General features: G+C 47.6%; 1 protein-coding gene across 4 annotated transcripts in view; it reads right to left on the bottom strand.

The window, feature by feature from the left end:
- The window catches only part of SMC2 (structural maintenance of chromosomes 2), a 213,019-nt gene that overhangs the window by 125,068 nt on the left and 66,134 nt on the right, over positions 1 to 21,817 (bottom strand). For all 4 annotated transcript variants that reach the window (XM_063914672.1, XM_063914675.1, XM_063914673.1 and 1 more), the window contains exons 11-12: positions 947 to 1,106; positions 721 to 838 (exon numbers count right to left, since the gene is read on the bottom strand). In XM_063914672.1, coding sequence (XP_063770742.1) covers positions 721 to 838; positions 947 to 1,106 — 278 coding nt within the window. The remainder of the gene's footprint in view (positions 1 to 720; positions 839 to 946; positions 1,107 to 21,817) is intronic.

Here is a 21,817-nt window from a genome sequence, read left to right as displayed (position 1 = left end):
ATGCTACCCACTATAAGAGAGAGAGTACATTACTACAAAGTAATGGTGTGTTGGGGATGCATGCTAATGTAGGGACTTGTAGAGAATTGGAGCCCCTTGACACTAGACTGCAAGTTTTAAGGCCCATACACACTTGACGATAAAATGAACGACGTCGTTCATTTCAGCCCTCATCAACGACGTCGCTCATTATATCGTCAAGTGTGTATGCATCCGACGACCACCGATGCGCGGCCCCGCGGGACGTTAACGACCCTCGCTTATCTGTGGAGCATGTATGCTCAATTTCCACTATGGTCGTTACCGACCAGAGACGTCGTTGAATGTGTATGGTGTGAAAGACCAACGACCAAGCCACTGTTCACCAGCCCTGTTCCCAGCTCATTATTTTAATAAACTGTTCAGCTTTGATGCTTCAACGATGAATGGTCTATGGTCTTTGGGTCGTTGGTAGTGTGTATGCTCATGTCGTTTGCTCAGCTGTTCAAGGGAAGTTCAAGGGAAGTCGTTAACGACGGTCGTTAACGATGTGTGCATCGTCAAGTGTGTATGGGCCTTAAGGTTTTGATCAAAACATGAATAAAACCCCCATGTTATTAATTGCTTAACATGCGCAGATTTGCAGTGATAGTGCTGACAGTCTTTATGTATTGAATACAAGATGGGCAACAAAGAAAACCCACCACCCAGTCAGCTTACTGGTGACACATTCTGACATACTTATATTCAAAATGAAGGTTGGAGTAGCGTGCCATGAGAGACTCATAGGTTTCCCTAAGGCGCCCTACATTGCGAGACAGCTCCCTGCGATTTTCCAAAAGCTGCTCCTCTTTTCCATCTAATTACAAAAAAATAAAAAATACAAAATATTGATTACAAACATGAACATTACACAGATCAAAGTATGTCAAACAAATCTAATTATAAAGAGGAAAGCGATACATACCTTCATAGTTCAGTTTTTTCATTTCTGCTTCAAGTTTTTCCTTATTTTTCTTAACAGCTTCAAATGCCTCATTGTCTTTCTTGTAGCCACTGTCCATCTTCTTCACCTCGGCCTGCTTAGTCTTCAGTTCCTGTTGTGCATGTGCCAGCTTCATATGAGCCTGGACAAGAGCAGCCATGTTACTTGCATCTATTACCAACGACCTTTCAGTCAGTCTAATACACTGAAGGCACAATAACATTAGTAACTCTAAAATACTAAATTCGCTAAATTGGTTAGTAGGGTTGTATAGAAATGACATGGCTCAGTTTTGCTGTACATTTTTGGTTTAAATATAATGCGATCCTCCTATTTATAAACATATATTTACCTTGGAAAACAAAAAGGAGAGTTTTGGTAGACTTACCATTGTTAACTCACTTTCTGCAAGGTACATTGGTTACACAGGAAAACATTGCGGTATAGAGTAGATCTTGATCCAGAGGCACCAACAGGCTAAAGCTTTATGCTGTCCCAGGATGCATTGGGGCCTCTTCTATAAATCCCGCCTCCAGGCACTGGAGCTCAGTTTCCTTAACCAGTCAAATGCAGGAGCAGACAAGAGGGAAGTCAGATGTTAGTCACAGACCCACATTCTCACGACAGGAGAAGGTACCAGCGGCTAATGCCATACAAACCCATAGAAGCTGGGTGCGTCAGGGTGGGTGCCCTGTGGAACCAATGTACCTCGCATAAAGCGTTAACAATGCTAAGTCTACCATAACTCTCCTTTTCTGCAGCAGGATACATTGGTTTCCACAGGATAACATCGGGGATGGCCTAAAGCAGTTCCTCAAGGGAGGGGACGCATCTTAGCAGGCATAAGAACCCAGCATCCAAAGGAAGAATCCTGGGAGGCGAAGTATCAAAGGCAAAGAACCTAATCAACGTGTTCACTGAGGACCACGTAGGCGCCTTGCACAATTGTTCAGTGGACGCAACACGGCGGTCCGCCCAAGAAGATCCAACAGACCGAGTAGAATGGGCTTTGATAGCAGCAGGAGCTGGAAGTCCAGCCTGCGCATAAGCATGTGCAGTCACCATTCTAATCCATCTGGCCAAGGTTTGCTTATTCGCAGGCTAGCCACGTTTGTGGAAACTAAACAGTACAGAAAGGGAATCTGATCTCCTGATAGAAGCAGTCCTCTACAGAAATACGGAGAGCCCTTACCACATCCAAAGAACGCTCTTTGGAAGACAAGTTTGAAGAGATAAATGCCGGAACCACAATCTCTTGGTTAAAGGTGAAAAGATGACAACACCTTAGGCAAATAACCCGGTCGAGGTCGTAGAACTGCCCTGTCACTGTGAAAAATCAAATAGGGTGGATGACAGGACAAAGCGCCTAAGTCCGATACCCGTCTTGCAGAGGCAATAGCCAGCAAAAACAAGACCTTAGCCGTGAGCCATTTAAGGTCTGCCAACTCAAGAGGTTCAAATAAAGCCTCTTGCAGGGCCTTTAGTACAACTGTCAAATCCCATGGAGCCACAGGAGGGACATAGGGAGGCTGAATCCTAAGTATGCCCTGAGTGAAAGTATGAACGTCAGGTATAGACGCAAATTTTTCAATAAAACCATACCGACAAGGCAGATATGAACCTTGAGGGTGGCCAGATGAAGACCTAGGTCAAGGCTTCGTTGCAGAAAAGCCAGGATTCTGTAAGTTCTGAATCAATATGCATCATAATTCTTATCAGCACACCAGGTGAAGTAAGAATTCCAGACCCTGTAATAAATCTGGGCAAATGCCGGTTTGCGGGCTTTCAACATAGTCTGAATAACCGCCTCGGAAAAGCCTTTGGCCCTCAGGAGTGATGCTTCAAGACCCACGCCGTAAAAGCCAGTCTGGCCAGGTCTGGGTAAAGACAAGGGCCCTGTACGAGAAGGTCCGGGCGCTGAGGAAGTAGAAGGGGTCTCTGTCAATAGACCCTGAAGGTCTGATTACCAATTCCTTCAAGGCCACGCTGGAGCTACTAGAAGTAGTATTGCTTCTTCTTGTTTGAACTTCCGTAGTACCCTGGGCAGGAGTGACACTGGAGGGAACATGTAGGGCAGCCCAAAGTTCCATGGAACCAGCAGTGCATTCCAGAACGCTGCTTGAGGAGCCCTGGTCCTTGATCCGAAGATCAGTACCTTGTGATTGTGTCGAGATGTCATGAGGTCTACATGTGGTAGGCCCCATCCGTCTAAGGAGTTGAAAGACTTCCGGATGAAGTCTCCACTCTCCGGCGTGCACGTCCTGGCGACTGAGGAAGTCCACTTCCCAGTTTAGGACAACCGCAATGAACACTGCCAATATGGCTGGCAGATGACATTACGCCCAACTAAGGATTTTTGATACTTCCATCATTGTCATGCGGCTTCGAGTGCCGCCTTGATGATTTGTGTATGCCACCGCGGTGGCGTTGTCTGACCGTACTTGAACAGGCCTGTTCTGTACCAGAGGCAGAGCAAATGATAATGCATTGAACACCGCCCTCAATTCCAGAATGCTTATTGGGAGAAGTGATTCCCCCTTGTTCCAGCAACCCTGAACGAGTGATACCCCAACACCGCACCCCAACCCCTCAAGACTGGCGTCTGTCGTCAGCAGGACCCATCCAGTCGGGGATGCAGAAGGGACGGCCCCTGTTTAATCGTTTCGCTGGTCCTGTAGCCCCCAGGTCAGCAACAGACGAACCTCCGGAGTTAAAGTGATAATCTGAGAACTGATCTGATGAGGTTGGCCATCCCATTTGGAAAGAATTAACCTCTCTAGTGGGCGGGAATGAAATTGAGCGTACTCTACCATGTTGAATGCCAACACCATTAAGCCAAGTACTTGCATCACCGAGTGTATCGACACTCTGGGGCAACAAAGGTAGCATCTTATCCTGTCCTGAAGCCTCAGGACCTTTTCTGGAGACAGAAACAGCCATGGACTGTGTGCGTCCAGAAGTGCCTCCAGGTGCACCATGCTCTGAGCTGGGACCAGCGAGGACTTTTTCCAATTGATAAGCCACCCGTGGGCTTGAGAGAAGTTTACTGTCATTTGCAGTTGACCGAGGAGGACATATTGGAAATTTGCCAGAATCAGCTGGTCATCCAGATACGGCAGGAATCTGATCACCTGGCGATAGAGATAGGCCGTCATAACGGCCATGACCCTTGATGAAGATCCGAGGAACCGTGGCCAGTCTAAATGGTAGAGCCTGGAATTGAAAATGTAGGTTGCCAATAGCAAACCGCAGAAACTGCTGGTGATATATGGCAATAGGTATATGCAGATATGCATCCTGTATATCCAGGGATACCATATAGTCTCCGGGTTACATAGCCAGTACAATTGAGCGCAGTGTTTCCATACGAAACCTGGGCCCTCTCACAAACTTGTTCAAGGATTTGAGGTTGAGTATAGGCCAGAATGACCTCTGGGACTGAGGTACCGGCACAACCACCCAGGAACGAACTGACACTTGTTTGCAAAGCTTGTGCCTTTAACAGATCCGAAGGTAGAACTGTAGTGCAAAACTGGCGAGGGGGACGTCTTTTGAAAGAGACAGCGTCCCCGTGAGAGACTACTTCTAGCACCCATGCATCTGAAGTGGTCTTTAACCAGACTTGGGTGAACTGTAGAAGCTGGCCTTCCACCATGGGGGCCCCCAGGGGGAGGCCCAACCCGTCATGCAGCAGGCTTGTTTTGTTTGGAAGCAGGCTGACGGGTTGGCCAGGATTGTTTGGCCTTGGGCTTTGTTGTTTTGGGAGCACGAGACTGCATCGGGTATGCGTGACCTTTTGCTTTCCCTTGAGGCTGAAAGGAACAAAAAGTGGTACCTTTTGCCTTCTGTGCAGAAGGATTAGTATTTGGGAGAAAAGCAGTCTTAGCAGCTGCTAACTCATACACTATTTTATTCAGGTCTTCCCCAAACAAAATGCCCCCTGTAGGGGAGTACCTTTTTGGAATCTAGGTCCACTTTCCATGACCTCAACCACAGTATGCAGCGAGCCAGGAAAGACGTACAGTAGTCAACGCCTTGGACGCCCACCTCAGTGGACGCCTCCTGAATATAATAGGCAGCGGTAGTAATGCGAGACAGGTATTGTCTGGCCTTGTCGGAAATATCCTCAGGCAGCTCTTCCTCTAATGCCTGAAACCACGCTTCAATGCCTTTTAAAATCCCAGGAGGCAGCAATAGTGCACAGCTCCTGTATGGAAGTAAATAGATTTCAGGCATCCCGCCACACTCTTATCTGTCGGTTTCTTCAGTGCGGTGACAGTGGTGACTGGCAGAGTGGATGACACCACAAGGCGGGTGACGTGAGAATCCACCGGCGGTGGATTTTCCCACTTGATACATAACTTTGCAGGGAGAGGATAGCGAGCCAAGGCCCATTTAGGCTGAGGTAATTTCTTCCCTGGAGTAGACCAGGGTTCCCATCTGATGTCCACTAAATGGTCAGAATGGGGTACCAGAGTTTTAACCACCTTCTGCCATTTAAACATAGTTTTCTTTGCCACAGTAGTGGAATCCTCATCATCAGTGATCTATAGGATTTGTTTAACAGCAACCACTAAGGCAGGGAGAATCCTCATCAGTAACACCAGATTCAGTGTCTGACAGGACCGTATGCTCCCCCTCCTCTTCAGATGAAACATCAGAGAGGTATGTGGACTGAGAGGAGGAAGTAGCCCGTTTAGATGACCAAGATGCATGGGAGTGACCTGGGTGGATATCTGTCTGAACAAGGACTGATTTAATTGCCTGCAGCTGGTTAGATAAATTTTCCACCCAAGACAGATTAACCATAGGGACAATTTGTGGCTATAGTGGCACAGGTGGTCCCATAGGGGGAGTAAGGCGTTCTACCAGAGTATCCAGTAGGTTAGTGAACGCAGCCCAGGGTGGCTCCGAAGTAGAACCAGGAGCTGCGGACTGACTAGGAGGTGTATGACACATAGTACATAAACCACCATACAAAACTTTCCCTTCTGGTAAATCCCTGAAGCATGCTCTGCGTGATGCAGGAGCTTCCACTGATTTACTGCACTTTCCGTTAGACATTATGTGAGAATGCAACACAGAGCGACTTAGTACGATAAAACCAGACAAAGTACAATACCTGCGAATAAATCCAGTATTATGTGACCGAGTACACAGTAGAATATGCGTATTGGATAAATACTGTGACGCAATATATTAGCGAACCCAGACACACCTAGCCTCTTAGGGTACAGAATATAGTGACAGTTATATCTGGGAAACACTGAAAGTGAAACCACACAGCAGATACAGGCACACACAGTCACAGGCAATGCCGAAATTATTGAACAATAAAGCTGCACAGTCCAGGAGTGCCGCCTCTGTTTTCGTTTAGTGATTGGGGTTTGCTGGCCTGTAGGAGGGCACCCTGGCAAGTTACTGTGGCTTACAAGGGAGTGCCGGTTTGACGTCAAACCGGAAGTGACGCCTGCCGGGTCAAGGTGCCACTGCTGCTCAGGTCTCCATGGTGATGCAGCAGCATTGCACACCAGGAGAACCTAAGGAAACAAACATATAAAAAGCAATATAAATAACAACACCTATTATGCACATCAAATTATACTTGAATATATACAAAAAAAACTATTAATATAACACAGAATATTCGCATATATAAAAGGATTTTTAACCGATGGTGCTGCCCTGCCATCTAGTGGGGAAATGTCAAATTACACCTATGTTTAAAATTAGTGTCAAATTCTTATTAAAATAGTGCCATAACAAATAAATGTGCGCAAAACCACTATACTGAGCTTCCATAGGACCTGTGTTAATATAAATGCAGCTAATTACATAAAACAACTATAAGTCACTACCATAACAAGTGACTAAAACTATAGGATATATAATTCGAAATCTGAGGAATCTCGTGCTAGGCAAACTTAAATATTATCATCTGCATATTTACAAGAAGCAACTGAAATTCAAAGCTTCATTTAGACCAAATGGGCTTAGTGTTAAGTAAATGAATCCATTTGCATTCCAACTGTAACAATTGCTTATCCCCATCTTCCCCTCTGAGGCTCCAGGGAACTTGATCTATTATACGATATCTTAATGTAGCCATCCAATGTTTAGCCATAACAAAGTGCTGTGCCACTGCTTGGTCACTTTTACCCTCATTATGGGTTTGATTGATATGGAGACTTAAGGTGCATACACACTAGGCGTTTTTGCCCAGCGATGATCGCTGACATCGCTGGGCTGAAAAGCGCTCAGTGCATACACACTGAGCGCTTATCCCCCCTGCCCAGTGATGTCAGCGGGGGTGAGCGGCTTTCCATAGCAGGACGCTATGGTAAGCCGCTCACCCCGCCGTTAATCTACTGGTAATACCAGTAGATGAACGGTGGCCACTGGCGATGAAGCGGGAGCGCGCATCAACGCTCATCATTTGGGCATACACACTGGGTGATTTTGAGCTGAAAGCAGCTCAAAACACCAAATGTGTGCTGCTTTCAGCTCAAAATTCACCCAGTGTGTATGGGCTTTAAGAAACTACTCATGGGAACAACCCCGAAAGTCCCCGTGTTTTAGACAATTCCCAAAGTACACAAGGACACACAGAGGCCCCCTGGTAGACCGATTTTATCTGCCAGGGGGTCTCTGTGTGAGCCAGCTGCTGTGTATATAGATGCTTTCTTGCAACCTTGCATGATGGGGACGTCTACTCACCTCAGAGACATCTCCTCACTGTTACGCACTTTAGCCACTTCTTCCATGGTACCTCAAGATCTTACACTAGCCAGTATCGATGTGGTAGGGTTGTATACCTGTATTCCACACGATGCTGGCATAGAAGTAGTGTGCACCTTACTTACAGGTAACAGTTTATACACAGGTCCCCATGTAGACTTTATACTTGCTCTTTTAAAATATATTTTGACACAATTATTTTAATGTGCAATGGGTTCTTGTGCAGCGCCTGTGTACGCAAATGCGTTTATGTACATGGTTGAGTCAAAAATATTTTTTTACAAATCCCAATATCAGTCGACACATCTTCCATTATAATCGGTACATTGATGATGTCCTGGTATTTTGGACAGGGCCAGAGAATGAATTAAGGGACCTAATACATGCATGCACACAATGAATCCTCGTGTCCAGCTAAACTCTCATTGACAACCAGCAAGGAAGAAATCAATTTTCTCGATGAGAACATCTCATGTAGGGAACCAGAAGTTGCAGACTAAATTGTTCTCCAAGCCCACTGACCGCAACACTATTTTGAAACACAACAGCTTTCACCCCAGGTCTACTATTATGGGGTTACCATACTCAATTCATCCGGGTATGTAGAATTAAAAGTAATGAATTAGAAAGTGACAACTAGAGGTTATGGTCCAAAAATTTGTGGAAAGGGGGTACCCCTTACAGGACCGAACAGTGTCTAGACGGAAAGCAAGTGGGGTGCAGAGAACTGTATTATTACAAGAGAAGGGCCTAGATACATCTCCCAACCAGAATGATACAGTATCATACCTTGGGTAAATCAATATGATATTAAAAGTAAACAGACACGCAAAAAATAGGATTTTAATACCTACCGGTAAATCCTTTTCTCTGTAGAGGATGCTGGGGATGCTTCAAGAACCATGGGGTATAGACGGGATCCGCAGGAGACATGGGCACTTTAAGACTATAAAAGGGGTGTGAACTGGCTCCTCCCTCTATTCCCCTCCTCCAGACTCCAGTTATAGGAACTGTGCTCAGGGAGACTGACATTTTGAGGAAAAATAAGATTTTACTCACCGGTAAATCTATTTCTCGTAGTCCGTAGTGGATGCTGGGAACTCCGTAAGGACCATGGGGAATAGCGGCTCCGCAGGAGACTGGGCACAACTAAAAGAAAGCTTTTAGACTACCTGGTGTGCACTGGTTCCTCCCACTATGACCCTCCTCCAAGCCTCAGTTAGGATACTGTGCCCGGAAGAGCTGACACAATAAGGAAGGATTTTGAATCCCGGGTAAGACTCATACCAGCCACACCAATCACACCGTATAACTTGTGATACTATACCCAGTTAACAGTATGAAATATAACTTAGCCTCTCAGATGGCTCAACAATAACCCTTAGTTAGGCAATAACTACATACAAGTATTGCAGACAATCCGCACTTGGGATGGGCGCCCAGCATCCACTACGGACTACGAGAAATAGATTTACCGGTGAGTAAAATCTTATTTTCTCTGACGTCCTAGTGGATGCCTGGAACTCCGTAAGGACCATGGGGATTATACCAAAGCTCCCAAAAGGGCGGGAGAGTGCGGATGACTCTGCAGCACCGAATGAGAGAACTCAAGGTCCTCCTCAGCCAGGGTATCAAATTTGTAGAATTTTGCAAACGTGTTTGCCCCTGACCAAGTTGCAGCTCGGCAAAGTTGTAAAGCGACACCCCTCGGGCAGCCGCCCAAGATGAGCCCACTTTCCTCGTGGAATGGGCTTTTACTGATTTAGGATGCGGCAATCCAGCCGCAGAATGCTCCAGCTGAATTGTGCTACAAATTCAGCGAGCAATAGTCTGCTTAGAAGCAGGAGCACCTATTTTGTTGGGTGCCTACAGGATAAAAAGCGAGTCAATTTTCCTGACTCCAGCCGTCCTGGAAATATACATTTTTAAGGCCCTGACTACGTCAAGTAACTTGGAATCTTCCAAATCCCTAGTAGCCGCAGGCACTACAATAGGTTGGTTCAAGTGAAAAGCTGATACCACCTTAGGGAGAAACTGGGGACGAGTCCTCAATTCTGCCCTATCCATATGGAAAATCAGATAAGGGCTTTTACATGACAAAGCCGCCAATTCTGACACACGCCTGGCCGAAGCCAAGGCCAATAACAAGACCACTTTCCACGTGAGATATTTCAAATCCACAGTTTTAAGTGGCTCAAACCAATGTGATTTTAGGAAACACCACCACGTTGAGATCCCAAGGTGCCACAGGAGGCACAAAAGGGGGCTGAATATGTAGCACTCCCTTTACAAATGTCTGAACTCCAGGCAGTGAAGTCAGTTCTTTCTGGAAGAAAATCGACAGAGCCGAAATCTGGACCTTAATGGAACCCAAGTTTAGGCCCATAGTCACTCCTGACTGTAGGAAGTGCAGAAAACGACCCAGCTGAAATTCCTCTGTTGGGGCCTTCCTGGCCTCACACCACGCAACATATTCTCGCCAAATACGGTGATAATGGTTTGCGGTTACTTCTTTCCTGGCTTTTATCAGCGTAGGAATGACTTCCTCCGGAATGCCCTTTTCCTTTAGGATCCGGAATTCAACCGCCATGCCGTCAAACGCAGCCGCGGTAAGTCTTGGAACAGACAGGGCCCCTGCTGTAGCAGATCCTGTCTGAGCGGTAGAGGCCATGGGTCCTCTGATATCATTTCTTGAAGTTCTGGGTACCAAGCTCTTCTTGGCCCATCCGGAACCACGAGTATCGTTCTTACTCCTCGTCTTCTTATTATTCTCAGTACCTTTGGTATGAGAGACAGAGGAGGGAATACATAAACCGACTGGTACACCCACGGTGTCACTAGAGCGTCCACCGCTATCGCCTGAGGGTCCCTTGACCTGGCGCAATATCTAGTTTTTTGTTTAGGCGGGACGCCATCATGTCCACCTGTGGCCTTTCCCAACAGTTTACCAACAGTTGGAAGACTTCTGGATGAAGTCCCCACTCTCCCAGGTGTAGGTCGTGTCTGCTGAGGAAGTCTGCTTCCCAGTTGTCCACTCCCGGAATGAACACTGCTGACAGTGCTAAGACGTGATTTTCCGCCCATCGGAGAATCCTTGTGGCTTCTGCCATCGCCATCCTGCTTCTTGTGCCGCCCTGTCGGTTTACATGGGCGACTGCCGTGATGTTGTCTGATTGGATCAGTACCGGCTGGTTTTGAAGCAGAGGCCTTGCCAGACTTAGGGCATTGTAAATGGCCCTCAGTTCCAGAATATTTATGTGTAGGGACGACTCCTGACTTGACCAAAGTCCTTGGAAATTTCTTCCCTGTGTGACTGCCCCCCAGCCTCGAAGGCTGGCATCCGTGGTTACCAGGACCCAGTCCTGTATGCCGAATCTGCGGCCCTCTTGAAGATGAGCACTCTGCAGCCACCACAGTAGAGATAACCCTGTCTCCAAGGACCAGGGTATCAGCCGATGCATCTGAAGATGCGATCCCGACCACTTGTCCAAGAGGTCCCACTGAAAGGTTCTTGCATGGAACCTGCCGAATGGAATTCTGCTTCGTAAGAAGCTATCATTTTTCCCAGGACTCGTGTGCAGTGATGCACCGATACCTGTTTTGGTTTCAGGAGGTCTCTGACTAGAGATGACAGCTCCTTGGCTTTCTCCTGCGGGAGAAATACTTTTTCTGTTCTGTGTCCAGAACCATCCCCAGGAACAGTAGGCGTGTGGTAGGAACCAGCTGTGACTTTGGAATGTATAGAATCCATCCGTGCTGTTGTAGCACTTCCCGAGATAGTGCTACTCCGACCAACAACTGCTCCTTGGACCTCGCCTTTATAAGGAGATCGTCCAAGTACGGGATAATTAAAACTCCCTTTTTTCGAAGGAGTATCATCATTTCTGCCATTACCTTGGTAAAGACCCTCGGTGCCGTGGACAGTCCAAACGGCAGTGTTTGGAATTGGTAATGGCAATCCTGTACCACAAATCTGAGGTACTCCTGGTGAGGATGGTAAATGGGGACATGTAGGTAAGCATCCTTGATGTCCAGGGATACCATGTAATCCCCCTCCTCCAGGCTTGCAATAACCGCCCTGAGCGATTCCATCTTGAACTTGAATTTTTTTATGTATGTGTTCAAGGATTTCAAATTTAACATGGGTCTCACCGAACCGTCCGGTTTCGGTACCACAAACAGTGTGGAATAGTTTCCCCGTCCTTGTTGAAGTAGGGGCACCTTGACTATCACCTGCTGGGAATACAGCTTGTGAATTGCCTCTAGCACAGCCTCCCTGCCTGAGGGAGTTGTCGGCAAGGCAGATTTGAGGAAACGGCGGGGGGGGGAGACGCCTCGAATTCCAGCTTGTACCCCTGAGATACTACTTGAAGGATCCAGGGATCCACCTGTGAGCGAGCCCACTGATCGCTGAAATTTTTGAGGCGGCCCCCCACCGTAACTGGCTACGCCTGTGGAGCCCCCGCGTCATGCGGTGGACTCAGAGGAAGCGGGGGAAGAATTTTGATTCTGGGAACTGGCTGACTGGTGCAGCTTTTTCCCTCTTCCCTCGTCTCTGTGCAGAAAGGAAGCGCCATTGACCCGCTTGCTTTTATGAAGCCGAAAGGACTGTACCTGATAATACAGTGCTTTCTTAGGCTGTGAGGAAACCTGAGGTAAAAATTTTTCTTCCCAGCTGTTGCTGTGGATACGAGGTCCCAGAGACCATCCCCAAACAATTCCTCACCCTTATACGGCTCTATGTGCCTTTTAAAGTCAGCATCACCTGTCCAGTGTCGGGTCTCTAATACCCTCCTGACAGAATGGACATTGCATTAATTCTGGATGCCAGCCGGCAAAATATCCCTCTGTGCATCCCTCATATATAAGACGACGTCTTTAATATGCTCTTATGTTCGCAAAATAGTATCCCTGTTTGACAGGGTCACAGACCACGCTGCAGCAGCACTATCTGCAGGTCTCAGTCTAGTACCTGAGTGTGTAAATACAGACTTCAGGATAGCCTTCTGCTTTTTATCAGCAGGTACCTTCAAAGTGGCCGTATCCTAAGACGGCAGTGCCACCTTTTTTGACAAACGTGTGAGCGCCTTATCCACCCTAGGGGATATCTCCCAGCATAACTTATCCTCTGGCGGGAAAGGATACGCCATCAGTAACTTTTTAGAAATTACCAGTTTCTTATCGGGGGAACCCACGCTTTTTCACACTTCATTCACTCATTTGATGGGGGAACAAAACACTGCCTGCTTTTTCTCCCCACACATAAAACCCTTTTTTAGTGGTACTTGGGTTAATGTCAGAAATGTGTAACACATTTTTTATTGCCGGGATCATGTAACGGATGTTCCTAGTGGATTGTGTATATGTCTCAACCTCGTCGACGCTGTAGTCAGACTCCGTGACGACATCTGTGTCTGCCATCTGAGGGAGCGGGCGTTTTTGAGCCCCTGATGGCCTTTGAGACGCCTGGGCAGGCGCGGCTGAGAAGCCGGCTGTCCCACAGCTGTTACGTCATCCAGCCATTTATGTAAGGAGTTGACACTGTCGGTTTATACCTTCCACCTATCCATCCACTCTGGTGTCGGCCCCACAGGGGCATCGGCCACCACATAAGCCTCCTCATCAAACGTGTCGACACAGCCGTACCGACACACACACAGGGAATGCTCTGACTGAGGACAGGACCCCACACAGCCCTTTAGGGAGACAGAGAGAGAGTATGCCAGCACACACCAGAGCGCTATATAATTTAGGGATTAACACTATATTGAGTGAATTTTTCCCAATAGCTGCTTGTATATACAATATTGCGCCTAAATTTAGTGCCCCCCCCTCTCTTTTTAACCCTTTGAGCCTGCAAACTACAGGGGAGAGCCTGGGGAGCTGTCTTCCAGCTGCACTGTGAAGAGAAAATGGCGCCAGTGTGCTGAGGGAGATAGCTCCGCCCCTTTTTCGCGGACTTTTCTCCCGCTTTTTTATGGATTCTGGCAGGGGTATTTATCACATATATAGCCTCTGGGGCTATATATTGTGATATATTTGCCAGCCAAGGTGTTTTTATTGCGGCTCAGGGCGCCCCCCCCCCAGCGCCCTGCACCCTCAGTGACCGGAGTGTGAAGTGTGTATGAGGAGCAATGGCGCACAGCTGCAGTGCTGTGCGCTACCTTGGTGAAGACTGATGTCTTCTGCCGCCGATTTTCCGGACCTCTTCTTGCTTCTGGCTCTGTAAGGGGGACGGCGGCGCGGCTCCGGGAACGAACACCAAGGCCAGTTCCATGCGGTCGATCCCTCTGGAGCTAATGGTGTCCAGTAGCCTAAGAAGCCCAAGCTAGCTGCAAGCAGATAGGTTCGCTTCTTCTCCCCTTAGTCCCTCGATGCAGTGAGCCTGTTGCCAGCAGGTCTCACTGTAAAATAAAAAACCTAAAATAAACTTTCTTTCTAGGAGCTCAGGAGAGCCCCCAGTGTGCATCCAGCTCGGCCGGGCACAGAAATCTAACTGAGGCTTGGAGGAGGGTCATAGTGGGAGGAGCCAGTGCACACCAGGTAGTCTAAAAGCTTTCTTTTAGTTGTGCCCAGTCTCCTGCGGAGCCGCTATTCCCCATGGTCCTTACGGAGTTCCCAGCATCCACTAGGACGTCAGAGAAAGGATTTATTTAAATTTTAAAACTAAGATGAGATAAATACCAGCTCACACCTCAAATACGCCGTACAACATGGCATTCAACAACGCATGCAACGGCATGACTAACATCAGCCACAGACTAACTGAACTCAGCACAACATGTGTGTAACCATAACCAATAACTGCAGATACAACCCGCACTGGGACGGGCGCCCAGCATCCTCTCGGACTAAGAGAAAAGGATTTACCGGTAGGTATTAAAATCCTATTTTCTCATACGTCCTAGAGGATGCTGGGGATGCTTCAAGAACCATGGGGTTTATATCAAAGCTCTAGAACGGGAGGGAGAGTGCGGATGACTCTGCAGCACCGACTGACCAAACAAGACGTCCTCCTCAGCCAGGGTATCAAACTTGTAAAACTTCGCAAAGGTGTTTGATCCCAACCAAGTAGCAGCTCGGCAAAGCTGTAATGCCGAGACCCCCCCCGGGCAGCCGCCCAGGATGAGCCCACCTTTCTGGTAGAATGGGCCTTCACTGATTTCGGTAACAGCAATCCCGCCGTAGAATGAGCTTGCTGAATCGTATTACAGATCCAGCGTGCAATAGTCTGCTTGGAAGCAGGAGCCCCAATCTTGTTGGGAGCCCACAGGACAAACAGAGCCTCTGTTGATGTAATTTGAGCCGTTCTGGCGACAGACTTTCAAAGCTCTGACCACATCGAGAGACTTCGATTCCGCCAAGGCGTCAGTAGCCACTGGTACCACAATAGGCTGGTTTACGCGAAACGATGAAACCACTTTTGGCAGAAATTGCTGACGAGCTCTCAACTCCGCTCTATCAGCATGGAAGATTAAATAGGGGCTTTTGTGAGACAAAACCGCCAATTCAGATACCCGCCTTGCGGATGCCAAGGCCGACAACATAACTACTTTCCAAGTAAGGAATTTCAACTCAACCTTACGCAAAGGTTCAAACCAATGAGATTGCAGTTACTGCAACACCACATTAAGATCCCATGGTGACACTGGGGGCACAAGGAGGTTGGATGTGCAGCACGCCTTTCACGAAGGCCAATTCTTTCTGAAAGAAAATTGATAAGGCCGAAATTTGTACTTTAATTGAGCCCAACTTTAGGCCCGCATTCACACCTGCTTGCAAAAAATGGAGCAAACGCCCCAGCTGAAATTCTTCCTTAGGAGCCTTCTTGGATTCACACCAAGACACATATTTTCTCCAAATACGGTGGTAATGCTTCGCCGTTACTGCTTTTCTAGCCTGAAGTAGTGTGGGAATGACTTCACTGGGAATACCCTTTCAGCCTAGGATTTGGCGTTCAACCGCCATGCCGTCAAACGCAGCCGCGGTAAGTCTTGATACACGCACGGTCCTTGCTGTAACAGGTCCTCTCGTAGAGGAAGAGGCCAGGGATCTTCTATGAGTAATTCTTGAAAATCGGGATACCAGGTCCTCCTTGGCCAGTCTGGAACAATGAGTATCGCCTGAACCCTTGTTCTTCTTATGATCTTTATCACCTTTGGAATGAGTGGAAGTGGAGGGAACACAGACCGACTGAAACACCCACGGTGTCACTAGGGCGTCCACCGTTATTACTTGAGGGTCCCTCGACCTGGAACAATATCTCTGAAGTTTCTTGTTGAGGCGCGACGCCATCATGTCTATTTGAGGAATTCCCCAACGACTTGTCACTTCTGCAAAGACCTCTTGATGAAAACCCCACTCTCCTGGATGGAGATCGTGTCTGCTGAGGAAGTCTGCTCATGAGAGGAAGTCTCAGTTCATGAGAGGGAGGAAACGTCACCTCAGGTTTCTTTCCCTTAAACATGCAGACCCTAGTATCAGGAACAGCAGGGTCTTCCGTGATATGTAATACGTCTTTTATCGCCACAATCGTGTATTGAATGCTCTTAGCCAGTTTAGGATTCAATCTGGCATCACTATAGTCGACACTGGAATCAGAGTCCGTGTATGTATCTGTATCCGCTATCTGGGTAAATTAACGCTTCTGTGACCCCAAGGGGGTCTGAACCTGCGACAATGCATCCTCCATGGATTTTCTCCATGTCTGGTTCTGAGACTCAGATTTATTTCATCTCTTATTCAACCGAGCCACATTTGCATTCAAAACACTCATATTTACCCAATCAGTCGTCAGTGGTGCCGACACAGTCACTCCCACAGTCTTTTCTGTCCCCACTCCAACCTCCACCTGGGAAGAGCACTCAGCCTCAGACAAGTCGACACACACATACCGACACCCACAACCATCCTGGGGCTATAGGGGACAGACCCACAGCAGCGCCTGTTAGAGAAACAGAGTATTGCCAGCTCACAACCCAGCACCTATCCCGGTACTGAAACGATAAAAGTAATGCCTCAGACCTGTTAGCGCTTTTATACTAATAAAACAGCACCAAAATACTGTGAAACCCCCCCCCCCCCCTTTGCACCCTGTTACTTGTACAGCAGTGTAGAAGGTCAGGACCAGCGTCTCTGCAGCTCTGTGAAGAGAAAATGGCGCTGATTAAGCCCCGCTATTTTTCAATTCTTTATACTGGCGGGGGTCCGGTTTTAGTGCCCAGGCACTGCAAGCCTCTTCTGCCAGTCTATTTATTGAGGTTTCATGCGGCCAGGGCGCCCCCCCTGCGCACTGCACCCTGTAGTGCCGCTGTGTGTGTGTGGGAGCATGGCGCACAGCGCGGCCGCTGCGCAGTACCTCATAAAGCAGTCACTGAAGTCTTCTGATCTTCTTCTACTCACCAGTCTTCTGACTCTGCAATGGGGGTGACGGCGCGGCTCCGGGAACGAGCATCTAGACGTACCTAGCGATCAGACCCTCTGGAGCTAATGGTGTCCAGTAGCCTAAGAAGCAGGGCCTTGAAACTCACAGAAGTAGGTCTGCTTCTCTCCCCTCAGTCCCACGATGCAGGGAGCCTGTTGCCAGCAGGTCTCCCTGAAAATAATAAAACCTAACAAAAAGTATTTTTCTGAGAAACTCTGGAGAGCTCCTCAGTGTGCATCCAGTCTCACTGGAGTCTGGAGGAGGGGCATAGAGGGAGGAGCCAGTTCACACCCCTTTTAAAGTCTTAAAGTGCCCATGTTTCCTGCGGATCCCGTCTATACCCCATGGTTCTTGAAGCATCCCCAGCATCCTCTAGGACGTATGAGAAAAGCTAAAGCACTGTGGCCTGTTATTACTAGTGACCAACAATTAACTATGTTAAAAAATACCAGATTGCATCCCAGTTACTCCAGGGGCCTGAATTTGAGGGACCTATTGGTGAAGACAGACATTACGGGTATGGGGCCATCTAAGACGCATTTCCTGAGCCGCAATGGGGGTTGTTCTAGATGTACAGGTTGCGTCACCTGCAGTTACATGATACCTGGTGACAGATTCTCACACCCCCACACAGGAAAAACCATGCATATCAGATATACAGTTACATGTACGTCCAAATATGTTGTTTATTTATTAACCTGTCCCTGTGGTCTAAACTATGTAGGCAAAACTAAACGCCAATTCAAGGAGAGAATGTCCCAGCATAGAACAGCCCATAATGAGGGTAAAAGTGACCAAGCAGTGGCACAGCACTTTGTTATGGCTAAACATTCAATGGCTACATTAAGATATCGTATAATAGATCAAGTCCCCTGGAGCCTCAGGAGGAGATGGGGATAAGCAATTGTTACAGTTGGAATGCAAATGGATTCATTTACTTAACGCTGTAAGCCCATTTGGTCTAAATGAAGCTTTGAATTTCAGTTGCTTCTTGTAAATATGCAGATGATAATATTTAAGTTTGCCTAGCACGAGATTCCTCAGATTTCAAATTTGTATATTCTCCCCGTACTTGCGTGGGTTTCCTCCGGGTACTCCGGTTTCCTCCCACAATCCAAAAATATACTGGTAGGTCAATTGGATCCCAACACAAATTAACCGAAGTATGAATATGTGCTCGTGTACATGTGGTAGGGAATATAGATTGTAAGCTCCACTGGGGCAGGGACCGATGTGAATGGCCAAATATTCTATGTAAAGCGCTGAGGAATATGTGCGCGCTATATAAATAACTGGTAATAAATAAAAAGTAAATACAGGTTGAGTATCCCTTATCCAAAATGCTTGGGACCAGAGGTATTTTGGATATCTGATTTTTCCATATTTTGGAATAATTGCATACCATAATGAGATATCATGGTGATGGGACCTAAATATAAGCACAGAATGCATTTATGTTTCATATACACCTTATAAACACAGCCTGAAAGTAATTTTAGACAATATTTTTTATAACTTTGTGCATTAAACAAAGTGTGTGTACATTCACACAATTCATTTATGTTTCATATACACCTTATACACACAGCCTGAAGGTAATTGTAGCCAATATTTTTAATAACTTTGTGCATTAAACAAAGTGTGTGTACATTCACACAATTCATTTATGTTTCATATACACCTTATACACACAGCCTGAAGGTCATTTAATACAATATGTTTAATCATTTTGTGTATTAAACAAAGTTTGTGTACACTGAGCCATCAGAAAACAAAGGTGTCACTATCTCAGTCTCACTCAAAAAATTCTGTATTTCGGAATATTTGGATATGGGATACCACCTTTGGGAGAAATTGGGGACGAGTCAATTCTGCCCTGTCCATATGGAAGATCAGATACGGGCTTTTACACGACAAAGCCACCAATTCTGACACACGCCTAGCTGAAGCTAAGGCCAACAGCATGACCACCTTCCACGTGAGATACTTTAGCTCCACGGTCCTAAGTGGCTCAAACCAGTGTGATTTCAGGAAATCCAACACAACGTTAAGATCCCAAGGTGCCACTGGAGGCACAAAAGGGGGCTGAATATGCAGCACTCCCTTTACAAACGTCTGAACTTCAGGCAGTGAAGCCAATTCTTTTTGAAAGAAAATAGATAGGGCCGAAATCTGGACCTTTATGGACCCCAATTTTAGGCCCATAGTCACACCAGAATGTAGGAAGTGCAGAAATCGACCCAGCTGGAATTCCTCTGTTGGGGCCTTCCTGGCCTCACACCAAGCAACATATTTCCGCCATATGCGGTGATAATGCTTTGCTGTCACATCCTTCCTAGCTTTTATCAGCGTTGGAATCACTTCATCTGGAATGCCCTTTTCCGTTAGGATCCGGCGTTCAACCGCCATGCCGAAAACGCAGCCGCGGTAAGTCTTGGAACAGACAGGGCCCCTGCTGTAACAGGTCCTGTCTGAGAGGCAGAGGCAATGGGTCCTCTGAGATCATTTCTTGTAGTTCTGGGTACCAAGTTCTTCTTGGCCAATCCGGAACGATGAGTATAGTTCTTACTCCTCTCTTTCTTACTATCCTCAGTACCTTGGGTATGAGAGGAAGAGGAGGGAACACATAAACCGATTGGTACACCCACGGTGTCACTAGTGCGTCCACAGCTATCGCCTGAGGGTCCCTTGACCTGGAGCAATATTTTTTTTAGCTTTTTGTTGAGGCGGGACGCCATCATGTCCACCCGTGGCAGTTCCCAGCGATTTACAATCTGTGTGAAGACTTCTTGATGAAGTCCCCACTCTCCCGGGTGGAGGTCGTGCCTGCTGAGGAAGTCTGCTTCCCAGTTGTCCACTCCCGGAATGAACACTGCTGACAGTGCTAGCACGTGATTCTCCGCCCATCGAAGAATCCTTGTGGCTTCTGCCATTGCCATCCTGCTTCTCGTGCCGCCCTGGCGGTTTACATGGGCGACCGCCGTGATGTTGTCTGACTGAATCAGTACTGGGTAGTTTTGAAGCAGGGGCTCTGCTTGACTCAGGGCGTTGTAAATGGCTCTTAGTTCCAGTATATTTATGTGTAGTGAAGTCTCCAGACTTGACCACTGTCCTTGGAAGTTTCTTCCTTGAGTGACTGCCCCCCATCCTCGGAGGCTTGCATCCGTGGTCACCAGGACCCAGTCCTGTATGCCGAACCTGCGGCCCTCGAGAAGATGAGCACTCTGCAGCCACCACAGCAGAGACACCCTGGCCCTTGGGGACAGGGTGATCAACCGATGCATCTGAAAATGCGATCCGGACCATTTGTCCAACAGATCCCACTGAAAGATCCTTGCATGGAACCTGCCAAAGGGAATTGCTTCGTAAGAAGCCACCATCTTTCCCAGGACTCACGTGCAGTGATGCACCGACACCTGTTTTGGTTTCAGGAGGTCCCTGACCAGAGATGACAATTCCTGGGCCTTCTCCACCGGGAGAAACACCTTCTTCTGTTCTGTGTCCAGAATCATGCCCAGGAAAAGCAGACGCGTCGCAGGAATCAGCTGCGACTTTGGGATATTCAGAATCCAGCCGTGCTGTTGCAACACTTCCTGAGAGAGTGCTACGCTGACCAACAACTGCTCTCTGGACCTCGCCTTTATGAGGAGATCGTCCAAGTACGGGATAATTATTACTCCCTTCTTCCGAAGGAGTATCATCATTTCGGCCATTACCTTGGTAAATATTCTCGGTGCCGTGGAGAGACCAAACGGTAACGTCTGGAATTGGTAATGACAGTCCTGTACCACAAACCTGAGGTATTCCTGGTGGGGTGGGTAAATGGGGACATGCAAGTAAGCATCCTTGATGTCCAGCGACACCATAAAGTCCCCCTCTTCCAGGCTTGCAATAACCGCCCTGAGCGATTCCATTTTGAGCTTGAACTTCTTTATATAAGTGTTCAAGGATTTTAAATTCAGAATGGGTCTCACCGAACCGTCCGGTTTCGGTACCACAAACATTGTGGAATAGTAACCCCGTCCCTGTTGAAGGAGGGGGACCTTGATTATCACCTGCTGGAGGTACAGCTTGTGAATTGCCGCCAGTACTACCTCCCTTTCCCTGGGAGCAACTGGCAAGGCTGATTTGAGGTAACGGCGAGGGGGAGTCGCCTCGAACTCCAGTTTGTATCCCTGAGATACAATTTGTACAGCCCAGAGATCCACCTGTGAGCGAACCCACTGGTTGCTGAAGTTTCGGAGACGCGCCCCCACCGCACCTGGCTCCGCCTGTGGAGCCCCAACGTCATGCGGTGGACTTAGTGGAAGCAGGGGAGGATTTTTGTTCCTGGGAACTGGCTGCCTGGTGCAGCTTCTTTCCTCTACCCTTGCCTCTGGCCAGAAAGGATGCTCCTCTGACCCGCTTGCCTTTCTGAGGCCGAAAGGACTGCACTTGATAATACGGTGCTTTCTTAGGCTGTGAGGGAACCTGAGGTAAAAAAGTCGACTTCCCAGCAGTTGCTGTGGATACGAGGTCCGAGAGACCGTCCCCAAACAATTCCTCACCCTTATAAGGCAAAACCTCCATGTGTTTTTTAGAATCAGCATCACCTGTCCACTGCCGAGTCCATAATACTCTCCTGGCAGAAATGGACATTGCATTAATTCTAGATGCCAGCAGGCAAATGTCCCTCTGGGCATCCCGCATAT

This window comes from Pseudophryne corroboree, chromosome 1, assembly GCF_028390025.1.
Source record: "Pseudophryne corroboree isolate aPseCor3 chromosome 1, aPseCor3.hap2, whole genome shotgun sequence".
NCBI lineage: Eukaryota > Metazoa > Chordata > Amphibia > Anura > Myobatrachidae > Pseudophryne > Pseudophryne corroboree.
Note: the sequence above shows the minus strand (reverse complement) of the source record. Positions and strands in the feature narration are given on the sequence as shown.